General features: G+C 36.0%; 1 protein-coding gene across 4 annotated transcripts in view; it reads right to left on the bottom strand.

The window, feature by feature from the left end:
• Positions 1-583: 583 nt before the first annotated feature.
• Positions 584-27947, bottom strand: part of PLA2R1 (phospholipase A2 receptor 1) — a 116067-nt gene continuing 88703 nt past the window's right edge. The window contains exons 18-30 of one of the 4 annotated variants that reach the window (XM_073883486.1): positions 27398-27462; positions 27040-27143; positions 25333-25472; positions 17125-17242; positions 16310-16440; positions 15805-15952; positions 11968-12206; positions 10232-10400; positions 8775-8840; positions 8083-8199; positions 6756-6932; positions 4349-4381; positions 584-4224 (exon numbers count right to left, since the gene is read on the bottom strand). In XM_073883486.1, coding sequence (XP_073739587.1) covers positions 4010-4224; positions 4349-4381; positions 6756-6932; positions 8083-8199; positions 8775-8840; positions 10232-10400; positions 11968-12206; positions 15805-15952; positions 16310-16440; positions 17125-17242; positions 25333-25472; positions 27040-27143; positions 27398-27462 — 1722 coding nt within the window. In that variant the 3' untranslated portion in view covers positions 584-4009. Of the gene's footprint in view, positions 4225-4348; positions 4382-6755; positions 6933-8082; positions 8200-8699; positions 8841-10231; positions 10401-11967; positions 12207-15804; positions 15953-16309; positions 16441-17124; positions 17243-25332; positions 25473-27039; positions 27144-27397; positions 27463-27947 lie in introns of all 4 variants that reach the window. The other 3 variants (XM_073883491.1, XM_025854162.2, XM_073883482.1) reach the window with 3 other exon arrangements.

Below are 27947 nucleotides of genomic sequence, written 5' to 3'. Positions count from 1 at the left end.
CTTCATTGTCAAATCCCTGAGCGAAATAAGACAAATAAACATTCAAAAAAAAATCTGATTCTGTTTTTCAGTTCAATGAGCATGTTAATATTCACCTGCACTTAGAAATCTAAGACAGATAAAGCACAGGGCTTTGTCATAAGCTTTTCATCAGGATAAGGTAAGATGTCAGATTCTTTTTTTTAAAAAAGATTTTATTTATTTATTTGACAGAGAGAGACACAGTGAGAGAGGGAACACAAGCAGGGGGAGTGGGAGAGGGAGAAGCAGGGAGCCCGATGCGGGGCTCGATCCCAGGACCCTGAGATCATGACCTGAGCCAAAGGTAGACATTTAATGACTGAGCCACCCAGGCACCCCAAGATGTCAGGTTCTTATATCTATACTCCCTTTGCTTTCACCAGAAATTTCCCCAGAAATACCTTCTCTGGCAATAGTTAGGGGCTGCATGATATAGTCTTAAACAAAAGTAGTAGTTATCATTTCTCTTGTTACTCTGTATAATGCGTATTAACTTAGAATATCCCAACATGGAATTTCTCACTCATCACTTCATCCTTTCATCAAAAAATGTATAAACACAGGGAAAGACATGAGGCTTTATACTGGTTTTAGAATTCCTTTATTAAAAGAAGCTTCATTAACATCATGACTTTGAATTTTTTCCCTTTGTTTGGTGCCATGAAGGATTTTCCCAAGATAAAGCATCATAGCAAGATTTGGGGTGAAAGCCATATTTTTGTTGTTGTTGTTGTTTTGTTTTGTTTTCTAAGGTAGAGATAGGCATTTGTACAAGAGAGGTGGAAAAGAAGAACCAGCATGACACTATGCTGTCACATGTGTTCTCATACAAGTTAATTCTAAGAAAGAATATATATGAAGGTTAAAGATTCTGGAAGCTGAGCTCCTTAAAAATATCCATGGCCCTCTGTTCCTTGGAAATCTTTATGTACTTTCAGGGTATGTGTCCTTAGCATGAAGACTGTTAACTTAAAGAATGTATTTCAATAGTCCACGAAAGCTACATACTTAATCAAAGATAGGTCCTAAGTTAGCTTCTGTCAGGTAGAGGTAGGAGACCCATTGGAGGACTCCAAGGCCCTCTAAGTTGGAGGCCCTCCTATATAGGAGATGCCTGGACCCATGAATGCAAAGTCCTCCTGCAAAACCACTGTCGATGAGAAATAAACCTTTGCTGTGTTCAGCCACTGAGATTTTGGGATTGTTTGCTACAGCACTTAGCCTCCCCTAATAGAGTAACTGATGTGCTAGATAGATCTCACTACTGCAGAGATGAAGTGGCCTTGTATAGCTGCAGTGTTCAGGCAGAGAATTCAATGGGAGTCACAGCCAATATACTGAGGGTAAGGCAGTGCCAGGGAGAGCCAGAATGGAGCCAAATCAAAGAGAATAGACTACAGATTGCACCAACTACAGGCTTCATATCTGATGCCAGCTAAGTTCCCAGGAGTGGGGCCAGACAACTACCCTCAGTGGACACAAATAACACATATTTATAGTCACTTATCACCTTCTCCCCCCAGTACTACAACAACACAAGTTTTCATATATCCAACACCATTCTGAGGAGGAAAAGGAAACTTCTAAAGACTGTTTATCTAAAGAGATCATCTAATCCACCCTTGATAGGAAGTGGAACTTTCAACTGAAGAAGCATTTAAACTAAAAGAGGACTGCTGGAATTGGAAGAGCCCAAGGTATATTTAATTGTAAAATCCAAGATTTTCCATTACCCAGAGTTATGGATAATAATTGATATATATATTTTTTTGGAGAGGGGCACATTAATTATGTGTGAATGAGTTTGTGACCCTGATGCTTTTTTGTTTTTCATGCTATAGCTATGAAATCTAGTTCAGATTAAAAATAGATGTGCAAAAAGTTTTTTAAAGTGCACATCTATAAATAAAACATAATATTTCAGTACTTTCTATTTCTGAAATTTCAGTAATGGGAAGGAGTACATGATCTTGTCCATGGGGACAGATTCTCCAGAAATGTAGCTCAATACTAAATAGCAAAGTACAGAGCATTGACAAACAGAGCAATTTCTTTCTGCAAAACCACTTTATTAATGACATACTTTGTCAAATTGCTATGTGTGACTATTCCACTTCAATATACCTTGACTAGAAGGATAATTGATTAGCAGTTTTTACCAAGCCCACTGAAAAGAACAGAACTTTAATTTCACTTGACAGATTTTTAAATCAGGCTTTTATACCACCTGGTTAGTTCAAGCCAATTATTCTTGTGAGTTCTAAATAGACAACCGCTACATAATAGAATATCTTTTAAAAAATGAAGTCTCAAAACTTAAAAAAAAATTATGGAAGTAGATCGTCCTAGTGAGTAAGCTACACACCAGTAGCAAAGAGCCACTTTTGGAAGTTGTATTAACTGTTTCAGGCCACGAGGACTCCACTCTTAGGGTATGTTCATCAAATTCTATTTCTAAGGATGATGGCTTTTCACTTAGAGATTCACTCATCTTTTCTCCCAGAGCTCCACCTTGTGACTAGTGGCCACTAGTTTTCAGGGCAGCAGGATGTAATAATTAAAACGCACACTCTGGGGAGGGCTTGAGATTCCCCCAGTTCCTCTCTATCACAAGACCTTACTTAATTTTCATAACCACCTGGTATTTTCTACTTATGAATTTCTTTACTGGATTTCTCTCACTTTCCTCTCATTGGAAAATAAGTGACATAAAAACAAGTTCTCATTAATTTGCTCACCCCAATCCATCCGGTTTCTAGAATGGCATGTGGTTCTTCATAGGAATGCAGGGAACAGTTATGGAATGCGTAAACTTTAAAATGTTTATTCTGAAGTCACTTTTCCATAATGAGAAATTTGTGAAGGAAAGTCAAATCTGTGATATTCAATTTGTGGACAGTATCATGCTATTAATCATTATTTACCAACAGCATTAACTAGTCCAACACAAACAGAGATGGTTCTTAAGAACCATAGTTTACTAAATAGAACACCCCACATAAACCCGTTTATATAGCAAAAGTATCTAGATTATAATTGGAGAGTCATTTATTTAGTACTTCTCAATATATCTTCTAGTGTGGTTCTAATGGTACTGTAATTCATATCTTCATTTTTCCCCCTTTAGATTTAAATTATATTTTATATTTTTTAGTTGTTAGGAGAGTTATATATTATTTTATACCTTTAGTTTTAATAAAGGCCATGAGTTTTAACTATAGCAAAACTTCAATAAATTCCTTTAAGCTTATCTATATTTTAAAATAACAAACAGTCATCATTTAGTAAATGAAGGTTTTAGGCCACATTATGTAGTTGCTTATGCAAGTGTGCTGCTAACCAAGACTTTCCCTATTTAAAGACAGGTAATTTTTCTTCTTTAGTTGGAGAAGTCAGAACTAATAAAAACAAATATCACCCTAAATATTAGTTTAGAGCCCAGAATGTGTGAGTTTTAAGCTTAGAAATTTGTTTTCTAAACCCTGATGCTAAAATGATTGAATTAGAAAACAAACAAGAAACCTCTCAGAAACCTTTAACTTTTCGTCTTGTGTACAAGCATAGAGTTATAAAATTTGTTTTGCTTCCTCTCTTTTTTAATGAAATGAGTGTGAGTAAATGTCTGAATAGATATCAAATTAGTTTGAAAATTCTTTTTAAATTTCAGTAGAAACATATTAATACAAAACCTATTATTCACATTGGTTCGAGAGTCTTCAATAGGGAGTAACTTTTAATAGTTCTTGTTTTCTGACTAGTAACCATTGTATAATTTCCCCATTTTAAGAATAGATCACAGTTTGGGGAAATGAATAAATCAACACCCATCTGATTTGGTTACAGTTCAAAACCAGTAATCAGTTTAAGAATAATTAAAATAGTGACACAATTCACATTATAGTGGTATCTGGTATGTAAAGGAAAATGCAGGGGAGACTCCTCTTGTCTTTAATTATCGTTAGGGCTGTAGCATTCTCTGAATTCATTGTTACTGGTCATTCTTCTCAAGATCACAAATGAGAATATTTTCTTCCAAATGTACTGTACTGAAGTTGGCTGTAGGGTAGTAAGGATTCCTAAACTGTGCAAGTCTCCTGAAGATACCTCTATTGTGCTTGTATATGCAGAAGGAAATTGTGAAAAGTGCCAGAATTACTATCAGTGTCAATGCTACTGCAAGAGGTACAATACTGTGACTTGGTCCTGAAAAAAGATGAAGAAAGGAAAAGTTCAATGACAATGAGTTAGGATAGATACTGTCACATAGTTACTTTCTATATTATTATTTCTAAGAGAAATCAAAATGTTCTGTACTGTTCAAACCTACCTTTTCCTGAGTGCTCCTTTACTGGGTGAATATCTAAAACCAAAAAAAACAAAAACAAAAACAAAAAAAACCTGAGATGAAAATTTTCTTTTAATTCAGCAAAATTATGTTATTATTTATAGCAGGGCTCAGCAAACTATGGTTCATGGATCAGATCTGGTGCCTGTTTTTATAAATAATGTTTTATTGGAACTCAGCCACACTCATCCGTTTATGTATCATCTGTGGCTGCTTTCACGCTACAATGGCAACATGACAGAGACTATATGGCCCCCAAAGCCTAAAATATTTACTGTCTGGCCCTTCACAAGAAAATTTTGCTGACCCCTGATTTATTGTAATCATTATCATTGCTCACAAACACATATGCTGCTTTTTTTTTTTAAGCTGAAAAAGTTCCATCCAGTCTCAGCACTGTGCTGCAATAGAAATACAAATAAAATATAGTCCCTGCCTGCATGGAACTAAGTTTTGTTAAGCTCTGAGATGGAGTTTGTCCAGCAATGATAATCTCTTTACCTCCACGCAAGGATTTCCAAATCAGCACCTTCTCACCTTTGCGATCTCAAGAAACTTGGGAAATGAATAATAGCTCCCCCACTCAAAAAATTGGAGGGTTCTGTTTGAGGATTTTCTACTGTAGAAATGTATCTCTTTCAAGTAGGCTCTATCTCTAAATTTGAGCTCTGCTATTTTTAATCTAGGTAAAGATCCAGAGAAATATGTAGAGAATGACTCAGAGGAAGATCAGTAAAAGGATTGCGAGTGGAGAAAGTGCCTTGGTGCAGTACTTATGCCCATTCATTCTTACACACTTAAAAGAGATTTAAAAGAAACATTGTCACCAACAGCAAAACCACATTAACAAAACTTGTTTTTGCATCTTAAAAATAATACCACATACTTTTTCGTAATACTATTGAAAACATATATTATGTGTGTGTAAAGACACTTATTAAAGAAAGACTTAAAAGAATATTTATTCTCTGGATGCATGCAGCGGGCAGATATAGAAGGAGCATGTAGAGTCAGAATATTTGGAGCATGGTCCTTGATGTAGCCCCAGTTTGGACAAGTGCTTTTCTCATCTGTAAAATGGGAATATTGTATCTGCTCCACTGCCTTAGGAAGTTGCTGTGAGGGATGAAAGAAGTGTCCTCTATACTATAGGAAGCTTTAAAGTCCTGTATAGACATGAGGTATTTCTGATCTGTTCTTGAAATTGAATGCTATTGATCACTTGGGCACACTACTTATTAGGCTTAGTCATGTTTTCCACAAGAGTTGCTATCCACACTACTGGGCTTAACCATTGGTGCAGACACCTACCAGTTTTTTCTCCTTCATTCCCACCCAGTGTCTAATCAGATCACCAAAGCCTGATGATTCTCTTTTCCCATTTCTACTCTTCCTCGTGTTCCTAGTTCTATCATTCAAATTACAACTGCATCCCTTTACATCTGGATGAGTGTGATTTCACAGCAGGTGTCTACAGAACACATAGGGTTTCCCTGTCTTCTTCACCATGAAGTCCAGCTCTTGAGACTGGTACTCTGCGAATGGATCCTACATTACTGTCCAGTTTTATTCCCATCACCACCTAACGTGAGCCCTTTACTCTAATATAAGCTTATTCTCAATTGTTGCCTTTAGTCATACTGGGACTTTTGTCTAATATGGCTTCCCTTCTCTATTCTCTTTATCTTTTGGGATTCCAAAACCTTATCTCTTCTCAGAAACCTTCACCAGCAGCCGAGGCCACACCAATTCCTCCTTCTCTGCAATACTGGCATCTAGAAATGTTGTGATTATTATTAAAAACACATTTCTACTGTTCATAATCATTGTTAACATCCTATCTTAGAAATCTCTGTATTGTTTGCAACTGACTAGAATTTTCTGGCTTAGATTTCTAAAATTATTATTTCTTTTTATCACCACAAACTGTGTAGCTGAAGATAAAGTTAAACTATGACTTTTATAATATATTATGGCTAGCAACAGAGAATCACATCTACTTATCCACAGCAAGAATATCTAGGCCTAGATTATATTTTCTGGGACCGAAGATGAATCTTAAAATTTCTGAGTAGCAGTTGCCAGAATAAGGGTTGCTGGTTAATATTACTAGATCTATTTTTTTGAGGTTAAACTGCTTTTTCGCCCATTAACGGCTAGGGTGACACTGGAAAGTCATAGTCTTTATAATGATTTTTTTCTTCATATTAGAGAAAGGAGGAGCTGAAATGTCCTCTGACTTACTTGATGTTGAATAAGATGATAATGTTAGAATCTATCTGAATACTCCCCGAATACTTGGATTTTCAAAGCTTTAAATGCTAAAGAGGTGGGTCAACATTAGTCAGGGTAGAATCAAAATGAAGAATTACCCTCTGGCTTTACCCACCTGCTCCCATTTTGCATATAAATCCTTTTTTTTCTTGACATGGGGATAACTGCCATACTCCTTCGGGGATCCTCAGGGCAATACATAGATGGGGTTTGACATGATCCATCTCTGGCTTCCGAATGCCCCAATTTGACTGGTCTGTGGGAGTTCCATCAAACCACTTTGTGGTTTCATCTGTGGAAAAATTGCTGACTTACTATGAATTATATGTACAATTATCAAATACACTAAGACTGGAATGAACCATAAAAAGCAGCTCCTCGACTTAAGGAGACTGTCTCCTTATCTGATGCAAGCAAATCAGTAGGTACAGTCATGAACTCAACATCAAAATGTAGGTATTAGTGAATTTGCCTTGTGAACAGCACTTTCCATTTGTTTTAGATATACTGTTTTAATTTAGTTCATTTAGAATATCATCTTTCTTAAGGTAACAGTGTGAATTTTGAAATATTCCCTAGCATTATAGTCAATTTAAAGAAATCATTTTAAGTCCTAACATCTATATCATTGCAAAATAGCTCACTTTCTAAAATAATTATACAGTGAATTTCCTTAAAAAGCAATCCACGGGTATACTAAGGTGTGGGAACAATGATAGAGTCCATCCATGTGTAAGCAATAATGGGGGTACATTGTCTGAAAGGATTTAAAACCAACAATAAAAGTAACTAAAAGTCGGTCATCTTTTTATTGTCACAATGGACTAGAAATTCTAAACGATGTCTGTGATTGAAACACTCCCCCTTATCAGAGTGGCCCCACCTTCCACCTTGGTATACCACTGTAATAAGTTCTCCATACCAATTAAGATAATTTTCTTTATAAGTACTTTCAACAACCATCAATTACATAGAGAGAAGAATGCCATGCTCTCATTTGATCACAAACCCTGGTTTTTATGAGAAGCAAATAATTTTAATAGCACAATTTATCCCTGAAACATTTCTATAACTCTGTTGTGCTCTTATAACATTGGGAAATAATCTGGGTATTTTCAAATAAATAGGGTTTTGTTGTCTATGACTAAGTCTGTGAACACAAATTTCCATCCAGGAATCTTCATGATGTGAGGGTAAGTATAAGATAAACTTGTTGTTTCCTTGTTTTCATTTTTGGTATTGTAGGATTATTTCAAGGGACACAAGGGTATAGAAAAGGGTTAGTGATACTGTCTTTGGAAGAAATGGCTTTAGGATTCATGCTATTTTTCACAGCAAATGTATCCAAGAAGAGCTTTCTGGTTTGCAGATGCCATTTTCTTCAATCTTGACTACCATGTATTTATTTATGCCCTCTCCTCTTCTCTACCCAAATCACTTACTGTCACCATCAAACTGAGCATTCAACCAAACCATCTGGACAGAAGAACCAAAAGCAAAAAGCTCTTCTAGGAGAAATGAATTTTCATCCTCATCCTTGATTGTTAAAAGATTAGATCCTATAAAAGAAATAAGCAGTAAATAAGTATTTGTGTTTATGTGTAATACAATTTTAAAAATCTCTCCCATACCATAATTTATAAAGCTCAGTCTTTGCAGAGTGAAAATTTCTATTGTAAATAAGTGATTTTTGATTAAAAATTTAAAAGTTATACCACATTTATTAAAAGATACAAGGTTGTGCTTAAGAAATCAAAGCATAGAATATTAATTTTAGGGAACTTTAAAAATTTATAATTCAAATGCATTCAAAAGGAACATTTTCTTGGGAAAGTGTAGTAGTCTGAGACATCATTTAGGTTTTCAAATTCTATCCTGGACATTGAATTTCATAGATAAACCATCCTCAAACAAGCAAATTCAATAGTATTTATTTTTTCAGTTTTTTTGTTGCTCCTAAAGTCACTAAATAATCAGACAAATGAAGAAAACCACATTGTTTACTGAAATGTCAAGAAGGAATGCATTGGAAAGCATTTTACCATCACAAAAGAATTACCTTCCTTTTTGCAAAATTCATGAGCAGCCTCAAAACTCATACTGTCTAGGACTGTAGAAAAACTGTAGCAATTACTTTTGAATTTTATCCAGGGAATAGAAGTTTCTGAGCACAAGTCTGGGTGTCCATATGGTTTTGTTTCTACGAACAAAAATCAGTTATGATTTTAGGGTGGTGACTGGGTTCATTTATTAAGATAAACATTGCACTAAATTCTATGACAGACTAAGATAAATATGTGTAATGAGATTTTCATGATAATACTCTGAAAGAGTGGGTTTAATAAAAATGATTATAAAACCAAGACTGGTTTGTAGCATTTCTGGCAAAAATAATCTTTACCTACACATAACGGTATATTAATGCATAGCTTCTTAGTCTTAATTTGGGTGGTGCATGGGTGCTGCTGTCTTTCCTGTTTATAATTGGTATCCTAAAGGTTGGAAAAACTGGGGGATGTGATTCATGGAAATACTGGAAACTGAATGAAGTCAGCAAGAGGCACTTCCAAATGTACAAAATGTGATCTGTGCAGTGCTGAATATTATAGATTTAGAAAATCCTCACCAGCCAATCAACCTATGAGAGAAAAATAATGCATTCACTAAAGTAACATAGCATAACAAAACATAATACATAACTAAGGGACATTTCAGGTGGACTTTGCTTTAGAGGTCAAGCATGAGAGTCAAATCCATGCTGAGATCCTAATTGTGTATGGCTGTGGGCATGTTACCTAACCTCCTCACACTTTGGTTTCTTTATCTATAAAAAGAGAGCTAACAACATCTTTCTTACCTGAGAAATTTATTTTTTAAAATTTTTTCTTCTAAATAATCTCTATACCCAACATGGGACTCAAACTCCTGACCCTGAGATTAAGAGTTGCATGCTCTACTGACTGATCCAACCAGTGTGCCCCTACAAAGAAGTTTAAATGAGCTAGTGTCTGACTCTTCTTAAACACTCAATAAATGCAATGCTATTGAAAAGGGAAGGATAACTTTTATGGTGTTTTAGAAGCAGAATTAGCTTTTCTTTCATACATGCTCTTAATGCAGGTTTCTAGCCTGATCTCCCACCTCTTCTTACTGGTACCCTGCCATGCAGGCAAATCTCAACACCAGCTTTGCTTTATACATGTTCAGTCCTTTCTTCCTTCCATATCTTTGCCCAAACTTTTCTGCTCAGAATGCCTCTCCATGTCCCATCCTTGTCTGACTACATCCCATCTATTCTTCAAGGCCAGTCTCCATAGTCATGTCCTTCAAGAAGTCTTTCTACTTATTCTCAAGTGGATATGATATGTTCTCTTTCCTGCTAATCCCCACAACACTTGCTACCTCTTTTCCATCATTTGGTAGCCCTGCCTGGTATAATAGTTATTTGTTTGAACAGCACCTAGCAGACCAGAGGCTTCTTGAGGACAGATACTTCGTATTACTCTTACTCATAGCTCCTGCTTAGCACAGTGCGTTGCACACAGTAGGTTCCCAGTATGTATTTATTGAGTTGAATAAAATTGAACCTACCAGTAGGTACATGACAAATTGCTCCTTGAAGAAATGACTCGCAGGCTGTGCTACTCCAGCGCCCACTGGTGTCAGCAAAAACACAGTCACCCAAGATGGATGACTCATCATCTTTCCAAAAAGTGAAGGAAGATTTGGTTCCATCTGACCAGTCAAAATTAAGACCATTCTGTGGAGAGAAATTGAGCCATCATTTCCTTGCTAGGACTGCTGGTGGCATTACTCAATGCTGTTTGAGCAGCCCTTACTTCACACATAGATTTATATTTCCACATCTAGACTTATTTTTCAGGGGGTCTAGGACAGCTTGAGAATATGGCCTGGCAAAAAGAAATACCTGTCACAACAATATCTTTTTTAGTTTTTGGGAATCCTTGGTTCCCTGCCACCATAATTTCCCAGTAAGCAATCAGAGCGAAATTGATCAATATCTTGTTCTTGACACCAAAACAAATTTCAGATTGATCAAAGATTCATACATAAAATTGAAAACGTAAGTGCTAAAGAGAACTTGGCTAAATATTTTATGCTCTTGATGTGGGGAAAATCTTTTCAAGTCTGATACAAAATCCAGAGGCCATAATGCAAAATTGACTACATGACGTTAAAACATTATGTAATGCAAAACTACAATAAAACAACCATAAAATGCCATTCTCTCACCTATCCCAATGGCAAGGATTAAAATTTTGATAATATCCAGTATTGATAATGATATGAAAAAATGACATGTTATCATAGTTGTTGGCATGTAAATCAGTACGAATTTTTGGTGGGCAATATGGCACTATTTCTTAAAATTTAAAAGTGTGCTTAGCAATTTCACTTCTAGGAATTTATCCAACTTGCACAAAGATGTTTGTTTGTATTATTTGTAATTGTGAAGAACTGAGAAGAACGCAAATTTCTATTCAGGGGAGAATGGTATGCTATATCCTTATGTGGTGCTGTCCCAAAGAGTGTGTTGGATTTTTATGTGCTGACATGGAAAGCTGTATAAGGCATATTAAACAAAAAGCAAGTTTAAGGACAGCACATATAGTATGACCTCATTTGTACTTGAAAAACAATATAGATATTCATTCATTATGTGTATATATGTGTATAAGTAGAAAATTTCTAAATGACACACAAGAAACTGTTTACAAGTGATTATCTTTGGGGAGTAGAACCAGAGGTTGGGATAGAATAGATAGATTTTACTTTTCACTACTTTGAGCGTATAATACTTTTACTTAAAAAAAGAGAAAACTAAAAAGGTCTTACTTTCCAAAATACATCCTGAGAGGGAGAGAAAACCAATGTGTTAAATTCCAAGGGGGTACTGAATTAATTAATAATCACATTTCTAGGCAGGAAGCATGATCCATTTTTCTTGGGGATTTCTTAAATGCAACAATTACTCAAATGCAGGTGCTTGAGTTTAAGATGTGTTCCATTGCCCACATGAGGCAGTATCCCCGGATACCCAGAAATTTTCAGAGGACCTTTGAAGGGCATTAATTCCCAGAAATTAGGCAAGTGGATGTATACTCTAAAAAGGTATACCCTTAATTTGTAGTCATAGGCTCTTCATAAGGTTGGTCAGTAGTTTTTCTATAAACCAATTACTTAAATGTTACATTTACTATTATTTCTGGGAATTTTTTTGTATTAATTTCAGTTGCCATATCACTAAGGAGGTAGATGTAAAACTTACTTATGCAGGGATGTTCCAAGGGATTTAAGATACCTACATCTGCAGTGAATAGTCCAATCCAGTGGGCATGTCCTAGCCGGTTGAGGATAACAGTGAGGAAGGACTGGTGATACTGATCTGTAATGCTGGCCAATTCTGCTCCATGCATTAGGCAGGTTTTTATTGCTGTATGCCAAGTCATATTTGCATTAATTATTTTGTAAGTTCTGTTCCCATATTCCAAGGTATTGGGGACTGGATACATATCAGATGTATTTATGCTGTGTCCAGAGGTATCTAGAACAAGAACAACAAAAAAATCATTTTTAGCATCTGGTTGAGAAAGAGGAAAGGCAAAGCTTAGTTTGGATCCCTGTCATAACGGTCCATTCTGTGGTTAACGTCAGAGTTTTCCACCCCAGAACTATTTCAAAATGAGGATAATACCTGAAAGCATAGGTGATGCTAAAGAATGAGAATGTTTAGGAAATGAGTGTCTTTAAAAGTATACACATATAGGGGCACCTGGGTGGTTCAAGCATTAAGCATCTGCCTTCGGCTCAGGTCATGATCTCAGGGTCCTGGGATCAAGCCCCGCATCGGGCTCCCTGCTCAGCGGGAAGCCTGCTTCTCCCTCTCCCACTCCCCCTGCTTGTGTTCCCTCTCTTGCTGTGTCTCTGTCAAATAAATAAATAAAGTCTTTAAAAAAATAAAAATAAATAAAAGTATACACATAGTTAACCATTTCTCGATTTCCTATTTTTTTTACTGTCCCTTTTTAAACTGACCACTTTGATGGAACTGATCTCCTTAGGCAGGTTTTATTCCACTCCCTACACCCGGCCTAACACATATTGCTCTGGCAGAACTTACTTACTTACTTACTAAGAGAATATTGACATATATTATGTCGTCATATACAATGTTGCAGACTTAATTTTACAAGTGCATTTTCTCAAATACCACCGTTTATTAAATTTGAGATTGCATGATAGTTGCTATCATGTTTAATGTTTACATGCATAAATTCTAAAAATAAGTTTTAAAATTACATTAATAAACACTTAAAATATACACAGTTCCATAAAGACTTCCCACTAATATGTCACCTATCAGAGTCGAGATTTACAAATTAAAAGGCAAGGTTTTCTCAGACATGATCAGTGGTGCTTTCTTTTTCATGAGTGACAGATTATGTGACAGCTAAGCCCGTGTTTTTACACACAAGATATTTCCTCTTTAATATGTGCACTTGCCTTTTTGTTCTATACTATATTATGTACTAGGATAGGCTTATTTTAGGAAACCTAAAACAGAGAAATAAGACAAGAATTTCTGAACTGTCTGATCCAAAGTAGCTGGAATATTTCCCTGTTTACTGGTTTTATTACATTTGGGGTTGAAAAGGAGCACGCTGAAGTGTAGACAGGTCAGAAGACCTAGGAATCAAGCCCAGTCCTGACTATACAGGGCTAAGTGACGTTGGGAAAATAAGTAATCCCGCCAAACCTCAAATTTTTGTTCTGTAAGAAATGAGTAAGGCCTTCCTTAGAGGGGTGTGGGTAGGATTCAGAGATAACCATATAGGGCACTAATTGGAACTCAGTATTTAGAACATAGTACCTGGAACACAGCAGGTGCTCAGTAAATGTTGGTTCTTTATGCCAAGTAAAAATGGCAAAATGGGAATTTGACTTTTACCTGAAAATGTGACCTCCATATAATAGTAGTTCATATTGTAAAACCAAAGTGAAATTAACCTATTTACCAACGAAACTGTGATGGAGTACACTTTTATACCTGTTTATTCTTCACTAGGGGTCTGTATGCCAGCCTATGTACCAATTCTAAGGTTATTTTTTTTAAAAACCCAGTATAATATCATGGTAGATTTTTAAAAATCATAATAATTGGTAAGATTAAGGTAACTGAAATTTTTCATATGTGTGACGAAAATACCAATTTGACTGTTTCCCCCAATATATATCTGTATTTTCACACATATAGAATTCTCCATGTGTAATTGATTCCAACAAACTTCAAAACATAAGTGATTTTGAGCAACATGATTTTGCCACCCATTGACCTAAAAAAGAAAGAGCTATTGGAAACCACATCCCAAAATGGGGCTCTTGACTTTGTCCTTGTCTCCCTGTTATTTAGAAATCTTTATCTTTCAGGCAGTTAGACTTTAGGCTCTAAGTCCAATGTAAGCACATATTTATATGGCAAATAAAGAAGTGGAGCATAATTTGGGCATCTATTGTAGGCTACCAGAATTTGTGTAGTTACATTCTTCTTCCAGACCTGCACTATCCAATATGGTAGCAAATGCACTATTGTGCATTTGAAATGTGGTTTGTCTAAATGGAGATGTGTTGTGAAATACTGTCTGGATTTCAACGACCTACTACAAAAAAAAAAAGAATGTAAGAGATCTCATTAATATTTTTTATATTGGCTATATGTTGAAATGATAATTTGCTGGATGTATCAGTTTAAATACGTTATTATAATTATAATTAATTTCAAAAAAGAATTTGTGTAGTTAAATAATATATTTTTTGGAAATAATAATAGAAACAACTATCATTTGTTAATATGCTGGCAAGTTGCTAAGCATTGTATATACATAGAGTCTATGAGATAGTAATTATCCTACTTGACAGATGTGGAAATCAAGTTCAGAGAAGATAAGAAACTTCACTGACAGTTATTTACCAAGATGGGGAAGGAACCCAAGTAGGTTGTGAACTCCAGTGCCTATACTCTCAACCACAGCTACTTTATACTATGTCTAAAAGAACATATACATTGTTAGTCCCAAAACTATGAGACCTCGAATATGTTATTTACTTTTTCTAAGCCTCAAGTTTCTCATCTGTTACATGGGGAGACTTTCACCTACCTATCCTAGCATTGTTGGGAGGCTTTTATGCCTTAATGCTTCTGAAGCCAAGGCACAGTGCCAGGTATATCATAAGTGTGTAAGTACATGGTATATTGATATTTCTTTCCCTACAAAACTCTACTCTTCTCATAATACTCTTGCTATAACTGACTGGGTATCTTCATTCAGTTCCCGACTATTATTATGTTTAAGTAATAACTGTGAATTAGGAAATGGCGCTTCCCTGGAATTGCTTTTCTGGGGATGACACTTAGTGCATTAAAGAGTTCACATGCATGCAACACTAAGAGGTATAATTAATATTCCAAGTAAGTATATATACCACAGCCTGCCCAGAGTTCCACCCAGCTCCAGACACAAACTATGGTTTTCTAGAGTAGCATGGTACAGGGAAGCCTTGCACTGGTGAAAGCATGAGGTATGAGCTATTGTTGTTGTTCTTGCTGTTTTTATTTTTATTATTCAAGGTCACTTACAGTGCATCTGCCCTGATCATCAACCCCCCTGACTGTGTGTAATAGTATGGCTTTTGTATTTCACACCAAAAGTCACTGGAGGTTCTGATCATCAGCTCTAGTAACATGCTACATGCCATATTTAGCCACAGAGGGCATTTTTAGGTTTCCAAGAAAGCGGGAAATATTAGTTTGTTTATTTCTCTGATTCTTTCCCAACATTTTCTTAATGTCTTTTTCATTACCTGAATACACTCATAAATCCAGAACAAAGCAATTAAGCCATTTAATATGGCCAAAATGGATGCATAAATGTGGTCATCTCTCAAGCGGTCTCTGTAGTCTTTGGAACCCCACTAAAGAGTATAATCCTGGGGTAGTGGAGATTAAATGAGTAAATATATGTAAAACTCAAAAAGTGCCTGGCACTGGTAGTTATGAAAATGACAGTCATACAGTGTGTAAAACAAATATGGAAGAGAAGAGTGGGGATAGAGATGAAAGGAATAAAAAAGCAAATGTTTCTTACCCTGTATTCTTTCACAAACAAACCCATGACCTTCTTTGCCACAGTCTTCAAAATACCATTTCCCAGTGAAATGAAAATTAGTATTACTTGATAGCAAGGCACAGAGAGTAATATGTTTTTGAACTTCAGTGGTGTTATGACTTGGAATCTTTAAAAAGATACATATGTTTTTTTAAAAAATGGTAACATATAGCATTATTATAACACTGATATTTTTATCAAGGACAATTTAAAAAATTCAAACAGTATTATTCCTTTATTTGCATTTAATTAACCTGTTCACAGATCATTTCATAACCTACAAGATAAATAATTATTGTGATAGTAATTACATTAATGGAACACATGAAAATGATATGTAATTACATTATTAAAATTAATATATTAATAACAGACTAATACAAATTTATGCCTATAAAGTATAGGAAGTAAAAAAATACTTTAGTAAGTATCAAATAGGATTTCTTGGTAAAATGATTTCTAAAAAATAAATCTGAAAACTTACATTTATTACATCAAATGGAGACCAGTTAGAATATGCCACAGGCTTTCCATTTACCCATTTTTCATAATTATCATTTTGTAACCCTATCCACACATTAGTGGTCTGGCCAAAAAGATTCATAGTAATGAAAGCTGAAAAACAGGAATACATTATCAAATTTAATACCATATAAACCATTTGGGTAATCATAGAATTCTGTTTATAGTTATGATTTTATTTAAATGACAGCAAAACTTAATTACCAATCAGTTGTAGGAATTTGTTACTTTGTTCTTATTAAGGTAATGCAGTCTCTTTCACTTCTGTTTCGGTTTAAATTGACAGACATTAGCTGGCTAAACCTGGGATTTCATAATATTATTAACAAAACTATTTCCAGTGTTCATTCAATGCCTTTCTAAACAAAAGAGGATTTATCTACTATACTTAAACTGAAGTATACAGTTGCCTAAATATCAAATACAAGTGTACAGGTAAATCTAAAGGGATCTAAAAATTATACCATGCAATTATAAAAGAATATACCTCAGATTATGTTAGCCATTTTGAAATACAGATCATAAATATGTCCTTATTTTTTCCACTACTACTGGGGAGACAAAAACCTCCAAAAATCAGCAGTTTATAAGCAATGCAATGTAGTTTTACAGCTGTCATGATATAAGCCTCATAGGTTAAACTGAAAACTTATGTGTCATCAGCAATATAATACTTAAAATGTGGATTTGGAAATATTAGTATTTGGGGCGAACATTATAATAAATATTTGAATAAAAAAGGTTATTTTTGCTTGATTGAACCATTGAGTACTCTACCTTGCTCCACCTCATTTTCAATGGCGACTAGTGCTCCCCCTTCTTCAACACAGAAATCTTGAGCGGACGTCCAGTTCTTCCAATCACTCGGGTCTTTGGGGATTTTCACCAAAAGGCACTTTTAAAAAATTTCCAAAAAAAAAGCATTCATTTCTATATTTTTCTAAATGAGTTAAAAACCTCCCAAAGACACTGGGGATCAACCTTTAGAATTCTTTATACTTTTCTGAAGCAGAAATGACTCATTTTTTTCTTTGAGCTGCTCCAAAGGTATGAAAGTAAAACAGAGGACCAGCTTTTAGGGTAAGTCAATATTTGCATGCATTTGTATTCAGCAGGAACAGAAGCAAGGATGTGTTTTGTTGTGCAGGATATCAAAACAATATCTTCTGCTCAGTGAAAAACAGTATTCCTTTTTAAAAGGAGCCAGCCTGATTGCAAAGGGTATAGTGGTAGATTTAATTTTTTAAAAAATTTGGAGGTAGCAATTAATAGCTTAGTTCAATTTTATTTACAAATACACTTCCTCACTTTAAGTGAGAGAGGAATACTAGGGAACCAAACCGCATCAGGTATTTAAATTCACTAATTACTTGAGTTCGCGATGTGGTTTTTAAGTCCACAAGGAAGAGCCAGAGAAGAAAAACATGAGCACAGTTGGAAGGGAAGCAAGGGCAGAACCAAGGAAACCTAGGAAGGAGAAACAGAAGGCTGTGGGATTTGGCAGTGAGAATTGATTGTTACTCATGAGAGAATCATGTCTGTGGCACGGCAGGATTAGTCATTATGGGGTGAGAAGTGGCACAGTAACTACTGGACAGGTCAGGTAGGGTCAGTGAAATTTAAACATGTTAATAGGGCCAGGTGGAGTCAGGGGACAGGGAGAGATAGAAAAGACAGGCTATAGGGGATCAGGCAAATTTCCAGAGAAGTCAGGAGAGACTGTATACAAAGGATATTCCATGTGGACTATTCTCTTATCAATGAACACAGGCAAACCCATTCGTTGATAGGTTAGATCTCAAGATTTTGCTACCGAGAAAACCCCAGTTACAAGACAATTCTAGGCTAGTGTGGAAGCCTACACTTGAGATAGCATCCTTCCCCATCCTCCTTTGGAATGACATCTTTCCTCATCCTTTAATTTCTATATTTGTCAGTCCCCCCACCCTTCCCCATCATCATAAAATCCTTAAAAAGCAGAGAGACTTTTCTTTGCTCTTCTCTGACCATCACAACAAAGAAGTTCCCCAGTAAATATTTATGGGACATAATAAAAGCCAATAGACCCCTAACTAGTTGTCAAATGACGTTCTCAGGCATTCTAGATTTAGTCCAGTGGTTCCCAAAGGGGAGCATTTAATAACGTCTGGAGACATTTTTGGTTGTCATAGCTCAAGGGGGGAGCTTTGCTATCGGTGGGTAGAAGCACAGGGATGCTGCTAACCATTCTATAATGCATAGGGCAGTCCCCTCATAACAAAGAATTATCTAGCTCCAAATGTCAAGAGTGCCCAGGTAGTTGTTTTCAGAACTTAATCCTGATCATGTCACTCTTTAGTTTAAAACTATTAGGGATTTTCAATAAATAAATACATAATAAATAAAACTATAAGGGATTGTCCACTATTTTTAGGATAAAAACCAGAAACACTGATGTAGCCTGGAGTTACCAACTAACAGAGGAAGTACATTTTCAATTCTTCTGGTCCTCTTTACCTTGTTTGTTTCACAAAGAAATGGAATTGGCTTTAAAGGATTTTAATTTTATAACAACTATTCCTTTACCTATTTCCTTTCATTTTGTCTCTTTTCTCTAATTACAAATTCCAAAGAGTGGCACACACTAATTATTAGGCAGTCTTATCATTTAATGTGAATTCACCTTGTGTTCAGATAGTCACACTAATGAACCATTCATAAATACCAGTGAACTCATTGGTTTAGTTAGCTCAATAAATCTTTCCAGAAAACACACACACACGCACGCACGCACACACACGCACGCACGCATGCCCCCCATCCTACCCTCCTACTCTCCCATCCCCCCGTGGCCTCAGCCACAATTTACTAGCTTGATTATTTCCTATTCCCACAATGTCATTGTTTCTAAAAAAAACCCCAAAACATATTTACTAACACAGTTTGAAATGGTGTCATTAGTAATTAAAGCAAAGCAGTAAGATGAAGTACAGCACTCTTAATTTTAAATTGTTTACTTATTAATTTGCAAAATGTGATCAAGTTTAATGCATCTCTTATTATTGCTGTGAATTAAGGATACCCTACTGTACTGCAAACAAGTTTTGAATATAAATTCTTCTTTTTAGTCTCGAAGTCATTTCCAGTTCAAAATTTGAAAATGGAATTTATGACCTTTCCCCCAAACTTGGTCCTTTTCCAGTGGTCTTACTGATGTTGACTGGCAAAGTCAGCCATGTATTTATATAAGCCTGACACCTGGGAGACTTCTTGCCTTCTCAGTCCATCCCCCTTTCAATTGCCATTTAGACATACATCCCATTTCTCAGAGTCCTCCCTGATTCTTCCCATTCCTGCCACCTCACAGCCTTCACTATCTTAGCCCAAACTACTTCTCTCTTCCCTGGACTATTACAATGGCTTCCCAACCACTCTTAAAACCTTCCTCATCCTTGCCTTCCTCCAATCTGTCTTTGCCGTCGCAACTTGAATGATTCTTTTCAAAACTCAGTGCTGATCATGTCCTTCTTTCGTTAAAACCCTTGAGGGGTTTCCTATTGTTGTTAGGATAAAAACAGAAACTCTTAAGTCAGAGGGGGAGACGAACCAGGAGAGATGATGGACTCTGAAAAACAAACTGAGGGTTCTAGAGGGGAGGAGGGTAGGGGGATGGGTTAGCCTGGTGATGGGTATTAAAGAGGGCACGTACTGCATGGAGCACTGGGTGTTATGCACAAACAATGAATCATGGAACACTACACCAAAACAAATTATGTAATATATGGTGATTAACATAACAATAAAAAATTAAAAAAAACCAGAAACTCTTTTTCATCACTTCACACTCTAGTTCTCTATGCTTCCTTTAGTTTCTTCAATAAGTCCATTCCCTCTCACCGCAGGACTTCAGCACCTGCCGTACACCCCTGCTTTTAATGCTTCCTGTCCTTCTGACCACCTCAGTCAGGTTCTCCTGTTAAAAACTTTTAGAGAACTATGTAACGCCCCTTCATCGCATGTGTCACAGTTAGAGTTATACTCCTGACTGGTTTACTGATGTTTGTTCCCCCTCAAGTCTGTAAGCTACAAAAGAGAAGGGATTGTGTTTGTTTTCCTCACCATCAAATTATCAACATCCAACATAGCTGAATGAATAAAGTGTTAATAATGTGAATATTTTTTTAGAAAAGAGGAGAGTATTTTTTAAAGGAAAAGCTATGTTGTGCATGAAATCAAATTTTGGCTAATCCTAAACTGGATGTGCAAAGCAGCCATTACCACTCAATCCAGATCCTTGTATAAAAATGTGTGAGTAGGGGCACCTGGGTGGCTCAGTCAGTTAAGCGTCTGCCTTCAGCTCAGGTCATGATCCTGGAGTCCCAGGATCGAGTCCCGCATCGGGGTCCCAGCTCAGCGGGGAGGCTGCTTCTCCCTCTGCTCTTTCCCCCATACCCCCGCTCCTGTTCTTTCTCTCTCGCTTACACACTCTCTCTCAAATCAATCAATCAATCTTTAAAAAAAAATGTGTGAGTAGAAACATAAGAGTTAACCTAACACACACACAAGCACATGCACACTTAGAATTTTTTCTGCTTATAGCTCTGCTGTGATAAATATCTTAGATGACACACTCTTCTAGGGGTAATCCCAGGTCAAAACTCATATATCATCAAACACAGAGAAAATAATTGATGAAACATTAGAAAAGATGCTTAACTTCTGGTAGCTCAGTTTTAAAGCTCTTAATGGGGATAATCAGTCAACCAACTAGGATTTTTTTCTTAGAAAAAAAAAACCCCAAAACTTCGCCCTAGGAAACTGACAAACAAGAAGCAAAATTTAGTGGGACATACCATACTGATGCTCATTCAGAACTGTGACGTGAATAATGTCTGTCATTGCTACCTCCCAGTTCTCCTTCTGTAACTTTGTTAATCAAGGGAGCCATCCCCATGGGGCTCTCCTCCTCTCCGTTTTCAATCCTCTTATTATCAGTTTTTCTAATGATCTGATAAGCCCACTTATTCCAAGGTGTAGATGACAGATGAGACAATCTCAGAAATATTTCCCTTAAAAAAAAATAGAGTCAAAGCAAAGGAGTGATACTCCGGTGGTGGGATTTTAGCCATCACTATGCACGGCAAGGCGTGGTGGGTGGGGACACTTGGGGACCCTGTAACCTCAGTCTGCAAAAGATCACCTTTTTCAGGTAGCCTGCTGTGACTGTATTTATTAGTCAAATCCTCTGAATGATTCAAAGACTAAGTTGTACAACTGTTGCATTGCTGGGCAAATATTGGCTGCACAGTTGAATAACTGAGGGAGCTTTTAAAAAACACTGATACGTAGATTTGAGGCAGATCAATTAAATCAGAATCTTCGGGATGTCCCCTGCACCTTGACATTTTTAAAAAGCTCAGGGGTGATTCTAAATATTTGATCAGGGCTGTGAACCACTAATCTAGCTGTTAATTATCAATAAAGATTTTTTTAAACTTTGAGCTACACAAGGGTTTTTAATCCTGCTCCAATCCTGCTTTAGAAAGTCTTTCTCCTCTCATGTATGTGTTTGTGCTTTACTCATGCCCCTTTCTATTCCTTTCAAAGGAAGCATTCATTTGCTCCCTTGCCTGGAGTCTGCTCCACCATCACTGCTACCATGCCTCTATACTTAGATACTCAATCTGCTTACGCAGGAGAAAACATGGACTGGAGTTAAGCTGTGCAGATATAGAAGTTTGGGGAGAGGATAATAACCAAGGCCTGAACCAAAAACAACCTTTGAGAGTTTCTGAGAATTATTTCCCTAATGCCAAGGATTTGATTTGCTGTGGATTTCCTTAAAATGTCCTCCTTTATATATGGGAGAATTTGTGATTAGTAACTGAAAGAGCTGTGTTCATACTTTGGGGTTGCTCACTGTCTGCAGCAAAAGTGTGATTTTGAGACAAAATTGATATTCCTTTGTGGCTGTTCCATACAGAACACTCCAGGATGCATCTGTTCTAATAGTTACAAAGTACAAAAATTAACTAAAAATAGACCAAGACCTTAATATAAGAGCTAAAACCATACACTTCTTAGAAGAAACATAAGAAGTAAATTTTTATGACCTTGGGTTGGCAACCTATTCTTAGATATGGCACCAAAAGCATGAATAACAAAAGAAAAATTAGATAAATTGGACTTCAGTAAAATTAAAACTTTTGTGCATCAAGGGATATTAGAAAAGGCAACCTATAGAATGGGAGAAAATACTTGCAAAACGTGTATCTGACAGGACCTTAATATCTAGAATATATAAAGAACTCCTACAACTCAACAATAAAAAGACAAACAACCCAGGGGCACTTGGGTGGTTCAGCCAGTTGAGCAGCTGCCTTTGGCTCCAGTCATGATCCCAGGGTCCTGGGATCGAGCCCGAGTTGCGGGGGGGTCCCTGCTCAGTGGGGAGTCTGCTTCTCCCTCTGCCGCCCCCCCGCTTGTGCTCTCTCTCTCTCAAATAAATAAAATCTTAAAAAAAAGATGTGGAGAAATTACTAGCATACACTGCTGGCAGGCTTTTAAAATGGTTCAGCCACGTGAAAAACAGTTTACTTGTTCCTCAAAAAGTTAAACATAGAATTGGTATATGATGTAGCAATTCCATTCCTGGGCATATACCCCAAAGAAGTGAAAACAGGGACTCCAGCAGGTAGCTGTGTGCCAATGTTCACTGCAGATTTATTCACAATAACCAGAAAGTGGAAACAACCTAAGTCCATCAACAGATGAAAGGAAAAACAAAATGTGGCATGGAATATTATTCAGGCATAAAAAGGGATGAAGTTCTGATACATGCTATAAATGGATAAACTTTGAAAACATTATGCAGAGTGAAATAAGCCAGAAACAAAAGGACAAATATTGTATGAATTCACCTATATGAAATATCTAGACAGGCAAATTCACAGAGACAGGAAACAGATTCGAACTCACCATGCACCGGAGGGATGGGGAATTGGGAGTTATTACTTAATAGTTACAGAGTTTCTGTTTGGGATGATGATAAGTTTTGGAAATAAAGGAGATGGTTGAACAACATTGTGAATGTAATTGTACATTTAAAAATGTATAATTAAAATTGTACACTTAAAAATGGTTAAAATGGCATATTTTATTTTAAATATATGTTACCACAGTAGAATAGCTTAAAAAAGAACTAATTGTCAAAGGTTTTAATTCAAGACTTGGTAATACTCAGTGTTCTATTGAACACTTGCTACATTTTTTATATTGAAATGTATAACTGGTAGATTTTATAGTTTGGGAAAATAGGGATCAGACAGAAAATATTAACTATTAAAAAATGTATCTCAATACCATAAAGTTTTAGAAAACAACTATATTTTAGAAGATATCTCAGAGTGCCACCAGATTGTGCCATGGGGCTATACTGGTCTGGTAATTCTTAAATTCTTATACAAAATGGCAACTGTAGGAAAGAGACAAGACTACCAGACTCAAGGTCAGAAAACCTGAGGTTGATTCTCAACCTGACACTTATTTGCTGTGAAGTTTCAGAAAAAACACACAATGTTACTAGTCTTGGTCTTCTCATATATAAGATGGGATAACAATTTTGTGTATTTAAAAAAATTCAATAAAATAAGATATATATATTAAATCACCCAGCAATAACTCTTAGCCACAAGGTGGCAGAAACCCAAATGTTCATCAATGGATGAGTGGAAAAACAAAATACAGTATATACATATAATGGAATATTATTCAGTCTCAAAAGGGAAGGAAATTCTGACACATGCTCTAACATGGATGAACTTGGGGGACAATTTGCTTAGGGAAATAAAGCAGTCACAAAAGGACAAATAATGTATGATTCCACTTATCTGCAGTATCTGAAATAGTCGCATTAATAGGAACAGAAAGTAGAATGGTGCTTGCCAGGGGCTGGGGGAGGGGAAGTGATGGGTTATTGTTTATTGGATTTAGGGTTTCGGTTTTACAAGATGAAAAAGATCTGCAGATTCATTGAATAACAATGTAAATAGACTTAACACTATTGCACTACACACTTAAAAATGGTTAAGATGGTAAACTATATTATGTGAATTTTACCACAATTTAAAAAAATCAATGCCAAATATGTATTAGGTGCTCAACAAATACATCTAAAATCCAAATGGCCCATATCACAAATTAACAATGAGAAGAGGATCACAAAGACAAGAAGGCTCTGCCAAATATAACTGAACATACAGATTGAAAACTGGCTGTCCACAGTCAAAGAGCAATTTCATATTAACATATTAAATTATGACACAGTTTGGGTTTTTCCTTTATCAAAGAATGAAACATTTATAATTTGGGATGCATTTTAATTACTTCCGCCTAAGGCCTATAAAGTTATTTTATTATAAAACATAAGGAGTGGAGGGAAAGTCTTGGCCTTAATTGGAGACAGTATCAGAAATAATAAATCTGGTTTACAATATTCCCACTGGCAATTTAAAAAAAAATTTCAATTCTGCATGGAAGCACCAGCTTTATGAGGCTCAAGATGACATTGACTGAGTTGCATTATTAGTGGGTCAATTCACAAGGCAGGCGGAGCTCTGTGCCTGCTTCAGGCAGGGAAGACACAAAAGGAGAAGATGGAGCCTATACCCTCTGGAGTTGACAGCTCATTTGGGGGCAGGGCCTAGTTATACAGGCTCACATGAATCACGCCTAATGAAAACAGTCACACAGCACAATGAATGACTGTGTCAATAGCAAAAACTAAGTATACAAACGAAGGGTGGTGTCAAGGCTATTTCTTTATTCTTAGAGGTTTGCCCCTACCTACATTGAAAACCCAAATCTCTTGAAAGTTGTGACAAAAAAAACTTCGAGGTCCCAATGGACATCTCCTGTTTTTTAAAAGCCACACCCACTGCTTGATTATGTTCTAAAATAAACATCTACAAAACAGAAACAAAGGAAACTTTTTGAAAATGAGTTTACCTTATAGTTAAAATATAGCCATCCTCTAGGACATGTTCCATGTTGTTTTGGGGTATCTTTCTCTTTCTCTATGACCCAAACCTTCTTTCGCTTACAGATGCTAGGCATAGAAACTGAACACTCTTCACTAGCCCAGAGTCCTGGAGGAGTAAATGGGTTAGAAATGACCTGAAACAATGCTGACTCTTTGTAGGCATTCTCCATCACATTTTTATGACTGCTAATGGTTTATCATAATTTTTTTAATCTAGAAATTGAATTAAACTGCTAATGGTAGAGTTCTCTAGTAATAAGAACAAACTGAGCAGGGTGCTAAATCGGTAAATCTAATTCAAGAATGACGAAATTTTGCAAATGCAAAACAAACAAACAAACCCCAACTAACTAAAATACTACAATTGAAATCACAAAACTGATTAAAGTTCTGAGAATATTTGGTTTGGTTAACAAAAGAATGTAGAGTAATATTTTTCTTTTAAAACATTCAATATAAGGAGAAAAAAGTTCTAAAACAATAGATGATCATCTCTATAATTCTTTAGAAAATATATAATTTTGAAAAATTAACTCAGTAACTTCTAAGAAAGAAGCACTTTTCAACACTGACCCTTAAAAAAACAGGCACACATAGACATGCCCGCAGGAAGATACATCCCAAAGTCCTTAGCCTCCTGGAAAATGTATTTTAATTTACAAGAGCTATATTTTCAGAGTAAAGGTTATAGAATGCATTTCATTAGCATTCAAGTTATAGATCCCAGAATAGGGCAAGGATGCATGTAAATTGCAAAGGCAGTTTCAGTTTTCTAGTGTGAGGGATATAAGCCAAAAAATGTTGGCATTTTGAAGGAGGGGCTGGAACACTATTTTCAATGCAGAGTAGCGGCTAGTCTTCCAGAATCACAGAACAGCCTTTCCGTAGGCTGTTGTGACACCTACTGGCAAAAGAGAGCTGATTAACAGTGCGGTTTTCCCTTCCCTTTCTCTGCAGTTGCGCTTACACCAAGGATTGCTTTCTGTGTTTGTCCCTCCCCTGATTTGGGGCGCAGGTTCCTTATGAATCTGTTCAGGGTCAGGAACATAATTACCTTTTATAGGATAGAAGGAGTGGGATGGATATGTGTGGACAAATCACCCCAAATAACACTGTACTGATGAATTGAATTAAGTTTAAAAACCCATCTTAAAGGTACATGTATTTCTAAATACGGCCTGGAGATACTTGGTGTTCTATGTCAAGAAGCAGTTGATAAGCCAGGTATTAAAAAAAAAATATTGAACTCAATGAAAATTTTTCTTAAATGTGAAAGTGGAAGTAAATTCCACGGGGGTTAAAGATCTGGCCAATTATAACTGAATTATTATGAAGAGATTTTAAAAAGGGGTCCATATTGAAATTTTTTAGAGACTAGTATTTGTCAAGCATATTTTTTACCAGTTTCTTTGGGTCTATTTCTGGTGCTGTTTTGGTTCATGAGGAATGACTTATCTGGTTGTAATTCATTTTCAAGAACATGAATGCATGGAATTAACTGTAGGAATGGCCATCATCAACACTTAAAACTAATGAAACTCATCACATTCAATTATAAAGCAAGCTAGCCAAACAAAACCCTCTCACTGAACTAATGCAATGAAAACGAGACTTTAAGCCTTCTGAAAATATCAGTTTGTGTTATAAACCGAAAAATGGATAGATAAAATAACCTGTTATGGATGAAATGAAACCACATCTCTGGCTCTGACTATTCATAGATCCTTCTCTTCCTTTGTCCCAGTTCTGATATATTACTGGTGCTCCATCTCTCCAGCTGTAGGTAAATTAAGAATTTTAGGGTCTTCTTTTATTCTGTTATGTTCAACCTCCAACACCATTCTTGGAGTTCTGGGGTAATTTTTATTAAATTAAAAAGATACTCATGTCTTTGGTTAGAGAAATGAAAATTTATAAGTTAAAGATAATATTTGAAGGCTATTCAACAATTGATCACTAAGATCTAGTCCAATCATTCTGCAAATAAAACCTGTCAAACAAAATACAATGCAAATTGATCTAGGTCCATACCGAAATTCATCATTGGCTCTTTCGTCTCGAAGTCCAATCCACCAATTTACACCATACTTTGATAGCTATTAAAAAGAAAAAAAGAAAATGTCAGCATTTATTCTACTTGTTTTCCCTTTTCACTATTAAGATTAATGGGGTTGCTGTTAATAGCTTTCTATTCTTCAGTATTTTACCCAATTATCTAAAGAAGAGTACACTAAGGCCTAGCATCTTGAGAGAAGCTGAAACTTCATTATTTTAAAATATTCCCTCCTCATTATGAAGGGAAATTGGAATAAAATATTGAAAATCTTTCATACAACTTTCCCTATGTATTTAAAAGTAAATTTTCTAGCTCTCATAATAGGGCTTTAAAGAGTAATATTGTAAAGTAAAACAGGATGTGGACTCCTATTTTTTTTACTAAAAATTTAATGGTTTATTGTCTCAGTGATTTATAGTTCACTGCATATGGTATACTGTTTGAAAAACAGTTCAAGGCACAAAGACATCAATAGTAAAAAGGATTTTGAATTTTTGGCATTAGCCTGATTGTTAAGTTTTTAAA

This window comes from Callorhinus ursinus, unplaced genomic scaffold, assembly GCF_003265705.2.
Source record: "Callorhinus ursinus isolate GAN/ISIS: 27379988/994484 unplaced genomic scaffold, GSC_fseal_2.0 scaffold2, whole genome shotgun sequence".
NCBI lineage: Eukaryota > Metazoa > Chordata > Mammalia > Carnivora > Otariidae > Callorhinus > Callorhinus ursinus.
This window is presented reverse-complemented; position numbering and strand designations above follow the sequence as displayed.